At 28.9% G+C, this 19614-nt stretch overlaps 1 protein-coding gene across 1 annotated transcript; it reads left to right on the top strand.

Moving 5' to 3' along the window:
• Positions 1 to 1030: 1030 nt before the first annotated feature.
• On the top strand, positions 1031 to 5758 carry LOC107924158 (phosphatidylinositol 4-phosphate 5-kinase 1). The gene is made up of 8 exons (XM_016854466.2): positions 1031 to 2716; positions 2808 to 2972; positions 3163 to 3328; positions 3495 to 3605; positions 3692 to 3885; positions 3966 to 4096; positions 4194 to 4287; positions 4930 to 5758. The coding sequence occupies exons 1-8, from the start codon at positions 1605 to 1607 to the stop codon at positions 5231 to 5233; spliced, it is 2277 nt and encodes a 758-aa protein (XP_016709955.2). The 5' UTR covers positions 1031 to 1604; the 3' UTR covers positions 5234 to 5758.
• Positions 5759 to 19614: the final 13856 nt, after the last annotated feature.

Genomic DNA, 19614 nt, shown 5'->3' with positions numbered 1-19614 from the left:
ACTACGCTTTTTATACTATTTCCATGCACTATTTCATGTAAAAGGTAGATGATGAAATAATAGAAACCATACTGTAATTTAAATTTTCAAAGTTGATGGGTACTGTATTTTGTTTGATTATTAAATTATCCACTATTACTAACTATAACATTAGAGCTACTTTTTATTTGTTTCACCAAAAATAGAGCACACCAAAAGAGAACAAATTCCAAACAGTAAGGTTTTTTACTATAATTAATGGTTGGATTTATCATTAAAAATTTATAAAAATAAAAATGAATTCAACCTATTTTAATTCATTAATCTTTAAAAAATCACAAAGTATGCATTATTATGTTAATTAATGGGTAATTTTTTATTTTTTTAAAATAAGAAGGTATAGGTTTAAATTAGAAGGACCATTACAAATAATATATTTGAACGATTAAAACCAAAATTAATAAATACAAATTGCAATCATACTGAAATACATCTGGTTTTAGACCAAATTTATTCAAACTAAAACTTTGGTTTGATCATGTAAAGTTAGGAGTGTAGGTTAAATGGGATAACTGCAATTTTAGGTCATTATAATTTTATTTCAACCCAAAAAAATGAATAATCTTGTTGAATCTGTTTTATCTCTTATTTAACTATGGTCAAGCCATTGGCATCAACTTGGATCCTTCCCAATCTGTAATGTAAGAAAGATAATTGTTGAAAATTTATTAAATAACAAAATTCTCATAAATTCTATTATAGAACCAAAGCGTAATTTAGAATTAACATGAATTATCCACATCATTTAAATGCATGGTTATTTTTTTATACAATTTAGAACCAAAGAAGAATGAATCATCAAAAATTGGACCAGCAATCTATATGGGACCAAATCAAGACGAAGGACCACTCTCCCCCCATCTTTTTTTTCTTTTTCTGAGAATAAATGAAAAGGAATGGTGTTTATGTAATTAAAGTGAATGGGGAGGACAGAAACAGAACAGAGACACAAATGACGCACTTATACCCTCCGCATTTCCTAGACTATTCCGTCACGTCGCAAAGATAACCAGTGGAATAATAATAAAAAAATACTCACTAGGAGTTGGGGGATACCGATATTTCGCACGAAAGATAAGGGCATAATCGGTATGAAGGAACTAAATAAAAAATGGAGAAGAAAAGAAAAGAAAAGTAGTCTCTGAAGCTGAGCTGGTTTTGTGTGGTACTAAAACATTACAATTACTGAGCATAGTAAACAACGTTTCCCTATGCAAAAGCCGCCTCCCTTAGTCCCTTCCTCTTCTCTCTTTTAATTTCCCCTTTCCCTTTTATTTATTTATTTATTTTCACTTTCTTTTTTATTTTGATATAATTTTATTTCATTTCATTTAGGATTCCCCCATTCCCACCTATTTCTGCAAACACACAAAAGCACCAAACAGAAGAAAAAGAAAAAGTAGAGCAAATAACGAGAAATTTATTTTTCGATAAGCGGTTGCCGGAGCTGGAAATGCTCTTTTCTCCGGCGTGTTTCGGAGTTGGGAAATCCAGTAGCTGAGGAGGGAAGGAAGACATAAAATAGTTAAGACAGAAAAAGCAAGTTTTTTTTTAAAAAAATAAAAATGGAGGAAGTAGTGCTCAATGAGCCGAGTGACGTCGTTTTAAACGCCAAGAAGAAGAAATCCGACGAGGAGAAGGACCAGTTGGTGGTTGCTGTTACGACTCCTACGGATCACCATCACCGGAGCCGATCTCAAGCTGCCACACGGCGCGTGACTCCCACGACTACCGCCGCGTCTTTCTTCACCATAGGTTCGGGCGATACTGTCGAGAAATTCCTCCCTAACGGTGATCTTTACATAGGTAGCTTCTCAACCAACGCGCCACACGGATCCGGGAAGTACCTTTGGAAAGACGGATGCATGTACGAAGGAGAGTGGCGTCGTGGGAAAGCCAACGGGAAAGGTAAGTTTTCTTGGCCATCTGGAGCCACTTTTGAAGGTGATTTCAAGTCAGGTCGGATGGAAGGATTCGGGACGTTTATCGGATCCGACGGCGACACGTACCGTGGTTCGTGGAGCTCCGATCTAAAACATGGCTTTGGTCATAAGTGTTACGCAAATGGGGATTACTACGAAGGATCATGGAGGAAAAACCTACAAGAGGGGCACGGCCGTTATGTTTGGAGTAACGGTATCGAATACGTCGGTGAATGGAAAAACGGAGTCATCTCTGGCCGTGGAACCCTGATATGGGCAAATGGAAACCGGTACGATGGGCAATGGGAAAACGGTATGCCCAAAGGAGACGGAGTTTTCTCTTGGCCGGACGGAAGTTGCTATATCGGAGCATGGAACGGAGATAACATGAAGAAAACTCAAAAGTTGAACGGGACGTTTTATCACGGGAACGACGGGAAGGAGCATTGCCTGAAAGGAGGAGAGAGTTTGGTGCTTATGCCGAGGAAAAGATCGTCCGTAGATGGGAGGGGAAGCTTAGGGGAAAGAAACATGAATTTCCCAAGGATTTGCATATGGGAAAGCGATGGTGAAGCCGGAGATATCACCTGTGATATAATTGATAATGTGGAAGCTTCGATGATTTACAGAGATGGGTTTAGGCAATTTAGAAAGAATCCTTGTTGTTTTAGCGGGGAAATTAAGAAGCCAGGACAAACTATTTCCAAAGGCCATAAGAATTATGAGTTAATGCTTAACTTGCAATTGGGTATCAGGTGAATACACTTGGAAGCCTTGGGCGACACATGATTTCAATAGGTCGATTCTGAGGATTTTGTCTGTAACTGTGAGTGTTTTTTATTGTAGGTATTTTGTTGGGAAAGATGCCTCAATTTTGCGCGATTTGAAGCCAAGTGATTTTGATCCCAAGGAGAAGTTCTGGACTAGGTTTCCTGTTGAAGGATCAAAGCTTACACCTCCTCATCAATCTGTCGAGTTCCGGTGGAAGGATTATTGTCCGGTGGTTTTTAGGTCCGTTTGCTTTTGCCTCTTCTTCTTAGTTGAATATCTGTTCTTTGTTTGCAATTCGTTGGTTTATCTGCAAATTTTGAAGATAAGTGTTTAGGTACGGTTGGTTCAAAATGTTTTGTTGCTCTTCCTATTTGTTTTAATTGCTTTGTGCTATATTGTTGATTGCATTCCTTTTGGATTTTTTTTGTAGACATTTGAGGGACCTATTCCAAGTTGATCCTGCTGATTACATGGTGGCTATTTGCGGTAGTGATGCCCTTAGGGAGCTTTCTTCCCCGGGGAAGAGTGGAAGCTTCTTTTACCTTACTCAGGATGACAGATTTATGATAAAGACAGTAAAGAAATCTGAAGTCAAGGTTAGTTGGCACCCTTTTTGACTTAACGTGAAATTTGCTGTGTTTCCTGATGCATTCTTTAAAGTTGGAAAATTGTTTGCTTCTCATTTTTCAAATTACTTAAACTAACATTTTTTTAATGGTAGGGATGCTTAGACTGATTTAAGTCTATGATTTGCTGTATCAGGTTCTTATAAGGATGCTTCCCAGTTACTACCAACATGTTTCTAAATACGAAAATTCCCTAGTGACAAAATTCTTTGGTGTGCACTGTGTCAAACCTATAGGTGGCCAAAAGGTAAGTGTGAATTTATTCTCATTCAACGCTTTGATCATTGATGAAATTATCTCACTTGCTCAAAAATTGTTGTTGTTAAATACCAGACACGGTTCATTGTGATGGGGAATCTGTTTTGCTCTGACTATCGAATTCATAGACGGTTTGACCTGAAAGGATCCTCCCATGGCCGCTCAACTGATAAGCCAGAAGAGGAAATTGATGAAACCACTACCCTTAAAGACCTGGATCTTAATTATGTGTTTCGCCTCCAGAGGAATTGGTTCCAAGAGCTTATGAAGTAAGCTATATTTTATTACTTTACTCCAGTTATGTCAGTGTCGTGTATTTTGCTAATTTCCTATGACTACATGGTGATAGGCAAATTGATCGAGATTGCGAGTTCTTGGAGGCTGAGAGAATTATGGATTATAGTCTTTTGGTTGGACTACACTTTCGGGATGATAATAGAGGCGATAAAATGGGGTTATCACCGTTTCTCTTGCGCACAGGTAAGTTAATAGAAAACCATACTATTCCTCATGAAATTTGAATGGATAATATCTGTTGAAATAAGAATCGGGATTTGAATATGCCTTCCCTATGCAGGCAAAAAGGATTCATATCAGAATGAAAAGTTTATGCGTGGCTGTAGATTCCTTGAAGCTGAGCTACAGGACATGGATCGGATTTTAGCTGGCCAGTATGTTTTGCTCTCTTCCTTAGATAATACTTTTGGTTCTAGTTATTTCCTTATTGTAGATGTGGAATTAGGCAAGGCTCCTCCATGATGATGCTTAAATTTTAAATTTCTCGGTCAACTGTTGATACTTGATCATATTCGATGGAATAATTGAAGGTTGATTGTGTTGTCTGAGTGATTTTGTGGAAATAATTCAGAAGACAAATTTTTTTTTTGGTGGGGCATGTAGCAATTGTGGCCCTTTATGATCCTACTAGATAAGAATCAAGGGTTGCCTTGATTTTTTGTTACCCATTTATCTAGTTTCTAGGAAATGATTCATGAACTCAGTGGATGAGAATGGTGGAGAATGTGACCCGATGGTTTGGTGCATATCACTAGTTCTATTTTAAGGTCTCTTTCCCTTCTAATGATCTTTGGACTGTCACCATATGACATACCATTTGTTCATCACCCTCTTGGTGAAAATTATATACGCATTTGAGATACTTTAGGGAATTGGATCTGAAATGGACTTTGATAGTATGCAGTTAGAATTTTATGTGTTGTGGATTGATGCCTCTTCTGCGAGTTGTGATTCTGTAGGGAAAGAAAACTTAACAGAAATTCTAAATAATTTTCTATGTATTTTTCGTTTGGCAGGAAACCATTGATACGGCTAGGAGCAAACATGCCAGCAAGAGCAGTGCGAATGTCAAGAAGAAGCGACTTTGATCAGTATACACAGGGTGGAGTCGGTCTCTTTTCACATAGTGGCGAAGTTTATGAAGTAGTGTTATACTTTGGCATCATTGACATCTTACAAGACTACGACATCAGCAAGAAATTGGAGCATGCCTACAAATCACTACAAGCTGATCCTTCTTCAATATCAGCTGTTGGTCCAAAACTCTACTCGAAGAGGTTTCGGGATTTTATAGGAAGAATTTTCATTGAAGAAGAGTAGAGCATGATCAGAAGGCTAATTGGAATAAAACATCTGGCCTGTGTCTAGTCTGAAAATGCCACTTCAGTTCTCCCATATAGGGGAAATCGTTCAGGCCCCCGTTACAAGCTTTGAGCTAAGACTCCACAGGGCACACTTAAAACCAAGCTAGTGAGCAAAACATCTTGGGATAGCTCAATCTCAGTCGACTGCAGCAGGGTTGGAAATGGTGGTGGGTGAAGTGAGGATTGATTCATCATCATCATGATTTTGATGGTGCAAGCTCCTGTACATTCAAAGGAGGTGGGGGGGGGACAGAAATTGGGGGATTATGGTGGGGTTCCTTGTTTTTATTTTATTCAATTTCGTTATGATTTTCATGGGGGTGGAAATTTTGTGAATTTGTGAAGATTTAGGGAACAAGATGGTTCCAAGAGATAGATAGATTAAAAAGTAGGGAGGTGAAGAGGGGAAACTTGGAATAACAAAGTGTACAGCTTATAGCAAGGAGATGGGAAATATCATGATTTTTTTTTTTGGGTGAGATATATTTTTGTTAAAAGTTTTTTCTTAAAAAGAAAAAATATATTGAATGAGATAAATTATAAAAAGAGGAGGATCAGTGAGAAGTCCCATACTGCCATGGGATTGTCTCATCATCTCTTTTCCCTTTTATTTATTTGATCAGTTTATTTATATATGAAAAAGTAAAAATGGGGGGGGGGGGGCTCATTCGCTTTTCTTTTTGCAGTGAAAGAGCAAGGGTGGGGGGTTTAAAATTTAAATCACATGAAAAGGCGAGAAAGATGCGCTGTCGTTTCTTTTTAATTTAATCCTCTTGAAAACCAACTCAAAATAGTACCTAAATTATTCTACGCGTATTATATGGATAATAATGATAATGAAAGCGAAGTTTGGGGGGACAAACAAGAAGACATATATTGGGAAGGGTGTGGTATTTTAATTGAAAATGGGGGAAGGGTCAAAGTCGGGCTAAGGAAACAGTAGAGTGATGCTTTTCATTTAAAGGGAGGTTGGGTTGGGGGGTTCTTTTGACCTTACTTCTCTTTTTGGGAGCTTCTACTGTCTGATTGCGCAGACCCAAAGCCACGAGTCTGGTGATAAGTGGGACCTTTTTCCATATGATCTGTCTCTTTTCATAATTCAATTTAATAAACCAAAAATGTGGTCAATAAATTAAAAAGAAATATGGTTATAGGTTTATCCCTTCCAGTTTCACAAATATTTTCCCTCCCTGGGTAGATTATTTTACAAGTCAACTGATTTATACATTATTTATTCCTGGATGTTCGAGTCAAAGAATGTTTTCGGGTTTTGCTACATTTAGTAATTACCAACTTATTCATTTTCTATATATTTCTTCTCCTCAATACCACAAATACAATAAAAAAAGAAGGAAAAATTAGAACCGTCATGTCATTTTGTTTCATAAAACAATGTTTTCCTTTCCCTTCTAGCCCATGAGATTCAACCTTTGCCACTTCTATTTACCGTTTAGGTTTTTTTTTTTATTACATAAAATAAAATTATGCCCATAAAGTCTTATCTCACTTAGAATAAGTATTGTTATAAAAAGATAGATTCGAATACGCTAAAACGTATTATTCACTTATTTATGAATTAGAGAGATGTTATGGTAGTTTAAATTATTAAAAAATATAGTAAATTATTAAAAAATATATATTAAAAAAAACATGTCAATTTTTTAAGACTACTAGTAGAATAAAAAAAAGTACACTGAGTGTACCAAATACTCCTCATTTATTTATATAAAAATATACAAATACCCTCAAAATAATATTTATTGCTTTATAAAAAAATTAACATTTTGATATTTTTATGATTGAGTTGGGACTTGATTGACGGCTAACACTAACTCAGTCAAACTTTTATAGTAATATATATATAATTAATAATATTAATATTTTTCTAAATAATGGTTTAGTGATATTTTCAATTTTATTATATCATATAATATTTTTAATTTACTAAAATCTAACTTACAATTATATCAATAATTTCGAATAATAAAAGTATATTAAAAAAATATAATTTTTTTAAATAAATAAATACATACATTATAAAATTTTAAAAATTGAATCGATATTTAGACGAGTTTTATATTTATTTACACTAATATCAAATACATAACAACTTAATCACATTAAATTATTTTTTTGTACAATACAAAAACTATATTAAAACATATCTGGTTACGAGGAGAACCAAAATAGCAAGAAATTAATTTAGTTTACCATTGAAGTTAAAAAATGCTTTTACAAAAATAAAATGTCCATGTTTAATATTTAATTTCATTAATATTATAATATAGTAAATATATAAACTTAATTTATAATCGAAATATTTAAAATAATGTATTAAGTAATTAATATTATGATATATAGAATAAATATATAAACTTAAATTATAATAAAATTAATAATAGAATTAAATGTAAATTATTCTTAGTTTTACATGTTATTATTACTACGATGCCAAGTTAGTATTATTTTGGTATTAAAAAAAATTCAACTTGAACGATAGTGTAAATATAATAAAATAATTCACGGCAACTCATTGTTAATATTGTGGTATATGAAATATAAATTTTAAGTATTTTTTAAATAATTAATATAAATAATTTTTAAATTTTAATTGAGTCTCTTTTTTCACTCTATTCTTTCATTTCTTTATGATAAAGTCTCTAGATTGACTTAAAAGATCAGAGAGTGTTCCAAATCTTATGCTCTGATTCCTTCAAACTTCATGTTTCTCTTACAAGAATCCAAAAGCATTCGAATTCATCTTACTTATCTACAAGGCTTATTTTAAGCTCAATTCATAACCATATATAGGGTTTTTGAAAAAAAAGAAAAATAAATGAAAATTGATGTTTGGATTATTTTTGAAATGTAAATTAAAAAGTTGTAGATACTAAAATCGAATTGGAGCGAATTTTATTTTTTATTAATTTTTTATTTTTATGATGTAAAAATATTTTATATTTAAAATTATAAAAATAATTTAAATATATTTTTTTAACAAGAAAAGAACGCGAGTTTAAAGAGACAACATTGTTAAAAGAGATATTTACAAATCTCCAATATAGACAATAAAATAAACATAAAAATATATATATTTAAAAATAATTCATAGAAATGAAGTAAAAAAATTCAAGCCCTAAATAAATAAATATATATATATAAAAAGGAAAACCAAATTATTACAAAATGATTAAAAAAAAAACGTAGAGCGAAATATACACGGGGAACATACGATACGAGTAGGACGGTGCAATAAATTGAAAATTTTGGGTTGAAAGAGGTAAAGATAGTTGAAGATGAATGGCATTAAATTTGTAAATTGATTTATTTCTCGAGAACCAAACAGTGGAAGACGTGAGAGGAGAAACGTTTAGGAGATAGCTAGGCGTAGGCCTGCAAATTTTAACAGAGACGAGATCTGTTTGGGGTTGAAGGTAGGTGGGCGTTGCCTCTCCTGCAATTGAATGCCTAAAAAGTATATCAGTGTTTACTAAAATAAATAATAACAAAATTTTATAAACTCAGTCAGTCGATCCATCTTTGTACGGAAAGATTTTATTTAATCTGTTTTCCTGCCCTTTTTCTTTCTTTGTTTTCCAGTTGGGACCATTTTGAATTAAAGCATTATGGTGGTGGTTGTCATATGGGAGTATTATTGTTTTTTATATTATTCAGATTTTTTTTTTGTTTTTCAAATTATAAAAATTAATATTTTTTTGAGTTCACGGTTGTTTTCCTAATAATCAACACTTTTAATCTTTGAACTCGAATTCTTTTTTTTAAAACATATAATATAATTTATCATCGCACCTAATATTTATTAATATAAAAGTATATATTTTATTTTTTAGATCTAATTTACAAATTTAATGTATGATTAATATTTGTTTTACATCATTATTGGTGTAAAAAATGAAAAAAAAATTGAAGGACTTGAAAATAAATAATATTAACTGTATTAAAGATAGTTAAATATTAATTATAATTATTTTGTTTTTCTTTCTGTGTTTAAATTTTGAGTTTCAAGTTTTTTTATTTTAAATTAAAGATTTGGGGTTTTGAATTTCAAGTTTTTTATTCAAATTTTTAAACATAATTAAAATTAAAATTATTTTATTTTATTTTTCTTTCAAGCCTTAGGTTTCGGATATTGTTTTTTAAAGTTTCAATTTTTGAATTTAGAAATATATTATATTATTATTAACTGATGATGACGCATGAGATATTTAATGCCTTCAAATCAAATTATATTCAAAATGTTAGCATTTTTAATTAAATACATCAAATATTTGTAACTACAAATTAAGTGGGTTTTTTGTTAATTTTTTTTCAACAATTCTTGATTAAGGTTTTTTTTTTCAAAATTCTTATTTAATATTTATATAAAAAAATATGCTTAAATGTGCTTGAACTCAATAACGATATCAACTAAGTTGAAGCTCAATCGGCTTGATTGATTAGGGTTTCTAAATCAAGTACTGTCCATGAATTTAATAAGTTTGAAAATATTAAAGAAAAATACTTTTTAACAACTTTAATTTTCTTTTAAAAAATAAAGTCTATAGCTAGGTTCCCTCTAGAAGATCATATATTTGCCATTGGAGGCTTGATTTCACCCGAAAGTTTTAATTAGAACAAGTGGGGAGTAAAGAAAATGTAGGCTTTTAAGGGTTTTTAAAAAAAAATATAATATCAATAAATAACAGGATAATATTGCTTGAATTTGTACAAGAATTTTAAATAAGGCTTTACTCAAAATAAAAAATAATTCCCACTTATTTTTTTAATTTTTGTTTTGAATTTAGATATTTAAATGTCATATTATATTTGTGTAATTTGTTGGTTTTTTGAAGAAATAATTCTCACTTATATTTTCATTTTTTTTTTAGATTTTTTCTAGCAAACAGTGGCTTGAAATAAACTCCTTTAAAGCAAACTGTTGGGTCATGAAATGTAAAATTGTTTATTAGAATTCTACGTTCCTTAATAATATACTTATGTTTGGTTTGGATCAATATCCAAATTAATTAATCTAACAATTCGTTTATCATTTTGTCTATATTATTAATAAAATTTTTGATTAAGTTGGTATAACAAGTCAATCAAGTATCAATTCGCTTAAGAAAAAAAAACCTTTATGTGTTTAAAATAAGTTATTAAATGGTAATTTAAGATTTTTTAAATTTAAAAAAATAATAAAAATATACATATAATGAGATTTAAACTCATGCTAATTATATTAAAAAAATATTAAATTTACCATCCAACCAAGGCCTAATTTGTTACATTTTAATTTTATTCTCTATTAATTATATATACCTATACTGTTAGTAAAATATCAGACTAAGTTATATTAAGAGCCAATTACACCAACTCAATTAAAAAAATTATAAAAATAATTTTTCATATTTAAAATAAATTATATTATTTTTAAACAAATAACTATATTCTAAAAACGTGATTTTCAGGAATGATAGCAGTATTAAAGATTTTAAAATGTTATATATCAGATTTTATACCCAAATAGCGAATAGGTCAGCAATAATAGAAAAAGGAAGAATTTAGTGTAATTATTAACACTTAATTTCTCCCCATTCAACTTTTTGAGTTAAAAATAAAGTGGCCATTTCGAGAGTTGTCCTTTTTTGTCAAGGCAGGCAGACATTTCATTTACTACAAGCTTTATTAATCTAAAAGCCGTAATTTTTCCAATAAACCTAACGCTGACAATAACTCAAAATGCACTTTTTCTTTTAATAATGTAAGGGAAATTAATAATGTTAAACAAGTTTTTGTAGCATACGGCATCATATGGCATGAAAGTGACGAGAAACTCTCTTTGTTACCTAAGAAAGCTGCAACTACAACTCACTAAAACTTGTTCTCTTGTCTTCTAATGTTTTTTTTTTTACTGAAGTTTCCAGGAAAAAGGAAAAAGAAAATTCAGAAAACTGCTTTATTATTATTTTTTTTATAATCTGACTTGCTGACTATAGCAGCATATAATTATTGCTCACACGATTTTAGATTTTTAAATATAAATATTTTATCAGTAAAACGAATTTTTATTATTCACATGCTGTTAATATTCTTCATGTTATACCAGAAAAATGCCTTGTTAGTTGAAGACAATAAATTGGCTATATTATCATGATTTTATTGATTTAATAATCTCAACACTCTTGTTTTAATGATATAGTTTATATTAATTTTAGGTATTATTTTGATTAACTTTAGTTTGTTTTATGATTTTTAAATATTATTCGATAAAATTCTAAAATATTTTTTATAAATATTTTCAAAAAAATAAAAAGTTTTTCAATTAAACCCTCTTTGGTATCTAAGAAAGCTGCAACAACAACTAATTAATATTTATATTTTCTTTTAATGCTTCTTGTTCCTGAATTTTCTAGGAAAAAGGAAGGAAAATCATTAAACTGTTATATTTTTTTAAAAATATCTGATCTGTTGACTGATTGCTAATACAATCTTAGAAAATTGTTCCTTATTAAGAGGTAGAGTTAATCCATGAATTAAATTCGAAATTGAAGTTAACTAAATATTATATTATTTTATCATTCCTTTGAAATTTTTGTTTATTTATCTTTTTACATGTACCAGAAAAATATGCCTTGTTAGCTCAAGACAATCATTGGACATATCTGTTTACCAAGAAAGAATATAAATAATTGAATACATTATCATGATTTTATTTATTTAATAATCGGAATATTATTGTCATAATCATATAATTTATATAAATTTACATTTTGGGGGTGTTAGATAAATTTCCATTATTTTTATCAATATATTAACATAAATTGTATTGGCTGTCCACAGTCCACACGCATAAATATGAAAGCAATAGGTCTAAAACCAAAAAACATAATAAAAATGCACGTGCATGTGCATTTGCCAGCAAGCACCGTAGAAAGAAAACTGTCGCAAAAAACCCCATAGTTTGTCAACATGTATTGGCAAAATCTCCATGCATGCACATGCACATGCACATGCACGCCCAGGAACATCAACAAGCCTGCCCACTTGACTCCTTCCTAATTCAACCATAGTTCCCCCAACACCTTCTCATGGAAACAAGAAAATAACAGGCAATGTTTCCCAACTCTTCCACACTTGCTTCTGCCATGTCCTCTAATATATATGAATTTATTTCATATTGAACTACATGTATATATATCAAAGAGAAATAAGTCCTTCAATTTCTGTGTATCGGCGAGAATCTAAAGAATTATCTCGTACGATGACTATGAAATGTTGGGTTTCCAACTTGAATTTCGTAGTAGTAGTTGGGAGTTTAATACATGAAACTGAATCCAAGGCTAGGTTAGGTTAGGTTAGGTTAGGTTAGCTAGTTTGTGATCCACTGGGCAGCAGCTATATAAATAAGAGGGAGAGCTAATCTCTAGTAAAGTTTTTAATGAGTAATAATGAAGAATGGAAGGTGACTGTTCACATGCAAATAGTATAGAAGTAGGTATATATTGCCTTCAAAAATGAAGTGCGTTTTTAATTATGACGGTCCCTTTGGTTAAATGCCTTGAAAACAACTCCTTATTACCTCCCTAACCCCAATTATATTCATGTCACATTAATTCCACTGTACTGATAATTAGCGACTACATTATTAACGAATTTGTTTTTAAAATGTTCAATTAAATTAATTAATGGTATTCTAACCCTGTTTATGAAAAATAAAGAACTACACCATACAATTATCAAATAATTACTATGTATTTGATTATTTATTTGTGATTGATTAAGCTTCGTACTATGTTTCTGCATTCAAATTTTAGTATATTCATTTGAATATCTCAAGTTATTATAAATGTATTTAGAGATGAAATATCGCTGCAACACCGTCAATAATAATCATCCTATCAAATCTAATCTAATTAATGTTTTTAATTTGCTAAGTTTGTTAACTCATACTTTAATCTTGACTTAAGGTGGACTTTACCAAGATATTATCATGAGAAAAATGGCACACTTCAAGCCTTTATAGATATCCCTTCTTTCAATAAAACCTGCAGACAAGAGACAAAGCTCATTACCCAAACTTTGCTCAACTACGGCCTCGACTCCCTCAATCCATTAGTTCTAGCGGCTCTCCACATTATTCACTCTATTTTAACGACTCTTTGTACCGCTTATAATATAAGCTGTTTCAACATTTTGTATAACTTAATTAAATCAATTCCAAGAGTTTGGTTGATACCTAGGGCAGAAGGGAGAGCCATTTTCAAAGGAATAGTTAGAGATTGGTGGAGGGTGTATAGCGGCGGAAACTGATGAATACAAGTATCAAATATCAATGAATGACCAACAAATTTTTGCAATAATTTAGGTTTAGTACATGGGTGCATGTGCTATTGAAATTATTACTTTCTTCTTTTCAATTTATTGTGATGAGAGTTGTAGCAACTTTTTCGTCCCTAATTATGAAATTCAAACTTCACTATTAATTAGGCTCCACAAAGAAAAAATAAAAATAAAAAACTAAAAACAAAAGTCGATTCCAACGGCAATGTTTACATGATTTTGGGAATATACTCAAAACAAAATTTTGTTTTTTATTTAAATTATAATTAATTTTATTTTTTATTCATTTGAAAATTATATCGAAATTTTTTCAATGTCAAAAGCTATTAAATAAAGTTAATTTTGTCAAAGCAAGTTCATAAAAATAAAATTAGTATAAAAAATCGAGAGTCATATTTAATTATAATAATTGATTTGAAAATTCCAAAAATCTTGATTGAACTAAATTGAATCAGATTCACCACTATGATTAATTTCTCAACATAAAAATAGGTTATTACGTTAACCTATCATAGAATAATCAAATTTGATTATACAATTAATAGGTTAGGCATAACCCTTTTCTCAAATTTATTCAAACTATCCTTCAATTATAAATCTCAAATCTAATGATAACCCTTATGGATTACTGCATTTTGCTTTGGAGGACTTGAAAAAAAAAAGTTAAGGCCTCAAGGGTGTGTATAGAATTCTTAAACAATATATTTTTGAAAAATATAATTTTACTATTATATTAACTTTTAATATTATAATTTTTAAAAGGTTTTAATTAAAAATTTGTCTTTTTTGAAAAGGTAAAGTCTCCTACTTGCTACTTAAGACCACCCTTATGGATGATTTTTTTTTTAAGCTAAACAAATTATTAAATTTTTTATTAAAATTATTAAAATTTTAATATATATGATTTATATGAATAAAATATGTGATAGAAGGGTAAAAAATTTAAGTACAAAATGTGAGAGATACATGCTGGGGTTAGGCTCAAGGAAAATAGAGACATCCACAAGAATAACATGGAGTGTTGTGTGGGATTACAAGTTAAAACATGTAGCCAAACATATCTAAAATGATGCGAAGGGGGAAGCTTACATTATGAGATTGATAAAGACTAATGGGCTCTTTGCCTTCCTTTTCTTAAATGTGGTTCCACCCCATGTCGGGAAAATGGCATACTCGTACCAAACATGAGGCTTGTCTAGAAGGGGACATGATCTCCCCCAACAATTAATTTCTTCTTTTTTTATACACCAATTATTTATATTTCATCTACCCAATTTAAAATTTTATATTAATTTATATATGCAACAAAAAGTAGCTTGAATCCCTAATTATATGTCCCTATGATGACCCAAATACATGCATTATTATTGTACTTAATTATTTCTTCTTTTAATAGAAATACTTTAGTAATTTAGGCGGAGGGGTGGGTTGGTTGGATGCATTGAAATTGCTAATTCTGCTTCACATTTTTCTTTTCCTACCCATTCATTTCTTTTCATGGAAATTTAAACTCTTCAAAGTTGTCCCTCTAACCTTATGAAAAAAATTATTTTAGGCTTTTATTTAATTTTTGTTCTTTGTAGCCATTGAAATTGTATTTTTTTTTGTTAAATCATCCCAAAATAGATGAAAATGTTAATATTTTTTAACTTTGCGAATGTGACATACACGTGGATTATCAAATAGATGACATGCCAATATTTAATTATTTTTTTAAATTTTAAAAATACTATTTTTAATAATTTTAAGTTTTTTAAAACAATTTATTATATATTTTTTGAACTTTTAAAAATTTAAAAAGTTAATTAAATGCTAATGTGTCATCCACATGGCAATCCACGAGTATGCCACATTAGCAAAGTTAAAAAATGTTAACTTTTCCATCTATTTTAGGGTGATTTGACAAAAAATACAAGTTTAAGGGTTAAAAAAATAAAAAATTAAATAAATGGCTAAAATAACTTTTTTATAAAGTTGAAGGGCCAAACAAGTCATTATGCCATTTAAGTTTTTGTTGGTAATCCTAAATTCTAAATACTGAAAAAACTAATTATTTTAAATTTAGGTATTTAAACTTTTTTATTCTTATTTAATTTGATAATCTCAAATAGATTTATTCAAGGGTTTAGTTATTTATTTAAATTTTATCAGATATTTAGAAAAGGTTTAATTAATATTAAACTTGAAAAATAAATTTGTATAAGCTCATTTAAAGTTTTAAACATAAACTAGGCTCGAATTTAAATATTTAAGTGAGTTAAGCGAGGTTGATTTTTTAAAATTTTCATAATATTTATAGTATAATATTTTTATTTAATATTTAGTAAATATAATTTTTTTAATTTGTTTATATTTAAAATGTTGATCAAAATAATTTTCAAAAACAAAAAGAAATTTGATCAAAATAAAAAATAAATTTTAAATTTTAAATAAAAATAAAATGTAATTTTTAAAAATATATATAAATTTTAAACAAACTCGAATTAATTTTAGATAAAATTTGAAGCAGTAAAAATCTAATTTTTAATGAAGTAGATATAGAAGTGCATAAATTAATTTAAGTTTGGAGGGTTGAAGCCGAAAGGCAAAGACACAGGCAAAGTCTAATCAGATGTACTGTCTGCCTGCTATTATGTAACCTTAAACAGCTTATTTCAAAGCTCAGTCTAATCTTAAACAGAAATAGGGCTCAGCCTTGACTTACCATTTACCGCAATGTCGGGGGCTTATATTGGGATTTACATTTAGATATAATTCCAAAAACAAAGCTGTTGAATGATTATTCTATTCTAATACTACTTTTTGTTATTAAATTTTAACTAATGCTTTGTTTTACATGTAAGTGAGAGAATTTCTTGAGATTAGGCAGCAGAATCTTTAGTTTATTGGAAAGCACATATGTGGGAATTCACTACCCTAATATTTATATTTAAATGCAATTTGTTCTTATTTTATATCATAGAAATGCTAGAAAACGTGAGTGGCAGCACCAAGAGCTGTGCATGATTCACGTTTTCTTCCCTTTAACAAATTAGTAAATAAAAAAGATCCCATTATTCATCTACTAAATCTACATAGAAATTATATTCAGGAAAACAAAGGAAGATTATAGACAGGGTAAGGGTACCACACCGTAATATTGTCTCTATCTTCAGAAAAAGGCATAGTTTATGATAGCATTTTCCAGTTCCCTACTTGCCTCCCTTCACTTTTTTTTTTTTTTAAGGAAAGATCAAAATAAAATATATCATCTTAAATAATCATTTCTGTTTTGGTATAGTGGAGTGTGTTTAATCAAGTTTACTGTTGGAAATTGTTTCACCAAAATATACTACTCAATTTAGTGTCAACTTTGAGCTTCCACATGAGTAGTAAGTTTAATCACCTTTATTTTGATTGAGTTTTAGTTTGATTAGTATCGATATAGTCGTCAATGCAGGAGGATAAAAGTTTAAGTTTGTTGAAGCGTATTATCCTCTTATTTATGAGTTAGGAAAGGCTATATCTAATTTTAGACCTTGTGTTAAAAAGAACAAATATAATTCTTTATTTTATTTTTAAATATATTATATTGAGTAAAAAAAGTTTGAATGATTGCGTTGATTTTTAAAGATTGTAAAGTTATGAAACACAACCATACATAGCAATGGAACAGGATTTTATTGGAAGGCAATGTTGTCAACATCCCCAGCTATATAGTGGAAGAGTGAAAGAGCTATTGTCTGTTGAGTGTTAAGGATGGAATCAATTTAAGTTTGAGTTGTAAAATAATTTATTTTATTTTTTCTTTTAAGGATTTGATACATCCCGAAATTTGCTTTATCGTTTAATTAAATTGTTTGATATTTTATAGCTAACTTAAATAACAATTTGAATCAATTTTGTTAGATTATAAAGGTGACCCAAATCTTAAACTATGCACTGGTTTTATGGATTATATTAGAGGTGTTTATGGATTGAGTTTAAGTCGGCTTACGAATGGTATTAACATACTTTATACTTGCTCAAGTAAAGATTCGAAATATTGACCTAAAATTTTACTTAAGCTCGTTTATATTTGTAAATGACTAACCTAATAACCCATTTTAGGCCTGTCTATATATATATATAAATTTCAAAAATATATATTTATGTTATTTTTAATTTATCATTTAATAATTTTATATATTTTTATTTATTAAAATTTCATATATAGGCACCTTAACAATTGTTAATGTTTACATCATGGTAGTAATATTATAAATACTATTATAGATTTAATTTTTATGTGTTATAAATTATATAATATATAAAAATAAAATAACATAAAACATTACTAGTTAGGACGGGCTTTGACCTTGAATGTTCAAGCCCGAGTCAAACTCATATCTTAAAAGGGTCTAAATTTTTTGCCCGAACTCATATTTCGAGCCTAATGTTTTTGCTTAAATCCTTCTAAATTTCGAATAGATTTTTAGACTTAAACGAGTAGCTAAACCTATCAACAGGTAAACTGAAATGAAATGGAATGAGACTTATCATTCTAGTTAGTTTTCAATGTCTTTTAATTTTGAAATTATTGTTTTATAAATACAATTTATTTTTCTCGTGGAAGAAGATCTTGGTGTTGGACAGAAATTATGGTGATCAAACATACAAATTGGTTGCTAGCGACTGCCACTTGAAAATTTGGGACCTACATGTCCAATTTTCTTGCCAACTGTTTTTTATTATGATTCCAAATGTCACTGCCCATCACCCATCATCCTCATAATAATTGTAAATAAGAAACATCAAGACAGTTTAGGGTTTGGGCATCTGCAAATTTTGCGACTAACAGAGAAGTGTAAGAAACCCAGCACAAGTAGGCTTCTTATGGCCCGAAATCTCTTCCTCGGCTCAATAGGCCCCAAAACTATATATAGCCTTTTATATCAAACCCAAAAAACTTATGGAAGGAACGATATTATATCCATTGTTGGTGTATAAGTTTCATGTACTATTAGTAAATAATAATATGATAATTTTTTATTAAATTAAATATAAAATTATGGAGGACTTGTTAATAAATATTAATAATTTTATTTAAACATTAATTATAACTATTATAAACAAATATTAATAGCTCTCGAATTTATGATATTTAGGTTTAAGGGTTTTACTATTTATTTATAATTAATTATTATTTAATTATGTTTAAATAAAGTTATTAGTATTTATTTATAAGTCTTTCATTATATTTTTATTTTATTTAATGATGATGTGTCATGTTATTATTCACCGATGGTGCATGAGACTTATGCATCAAATATATTGTAATATTATATATATATATATATATATATACACACTAATTTCTTATCATGTGTGATGTATGAGTTTGATTGTATATATAAATTAAATATATTATTTTTATTTCTTAAAAAATTGCTACAAAATTGTAATATTTTAGAAAAACTATGATTAAGAAATTAAAAATAATATAATATAAATATTTAAATTTTGAAATCTTTATACTTTTGTATTATTATTAATATAATATAAGAATAAAAAATTAATATTTAAAACAAATTTGAATTGTTTTCTATTTGTGAAAACATATTCAAAGTCAAATAATGATAATGTATTATTTAAAAATTTTAAATAAAAAATTCACAATTTAAAAAATTATATAAACATGTAATGTTAATATTAAATTATGATAGTAAAATTTGTACATGAGCATTAATAAATACTAGTGTTGTTAATTTATGGATTGTAAAATGTTTAATAACAATACTTATTTTTTTGTGTGATTATAAATGTATAATTTTGAATAATGTTATGTAAATATTAAATATTAGTAAAATAATGTTAAAATAATATGAACATGTATTATTTATTTAATTAGGTTATTGAACATTATTTATTAGAAAATTATTTTATTTATTTATTTAAAATTACAAAAATATAGTTTTTTAACATGTATTAATTAAATATTACTTTAATTTACATTTGATATCTAAAAATAAATGTAAT

Source organism: Gossypium hirsutum, chromosome A05 (genome assembly GCF_007990345.1).
Source record: "Gossypium hirsutum isolate 1008001.06 chromosome A05, Gossypium_hirsutum_v2.1, whole genome shotgun sequence".
Taxonomy (NCBI): Eukaryota; Viridiplantae; Streptophyta; class Magnoliopsida; order Malvales; family Malvaceae; genus Gossypium; species Gossypium hirsutum.
This window is presented reverse-complemented; position numbering and strand designations above follow the sequence as displayed.

Bases quoted from the DNA above. Each gene is read 5' to 3' on its own strand.
- LOC107924158 (XM_016854466.2), top strand. From the start codon at position 1,605: ATGGAGGAAGTAGTGCTCAATGAGCCGAGTGACGTCGTTTTAAACGCC. The intron at 3,606-3,691 runs GTAAGTGTGAAT...GTTAAATACCAG, and splicing joins AACCTATAGGTGGCCAAAAG to ACACGGTTCATTGTGATGGG. The intron at 3,886-3,965 runs GTAAGCTATATT...ACATGGTGATAG, and splicing joins TGGTTCCAAGAGCTTATGAA to GCAAATTGATCGAGATTGCG.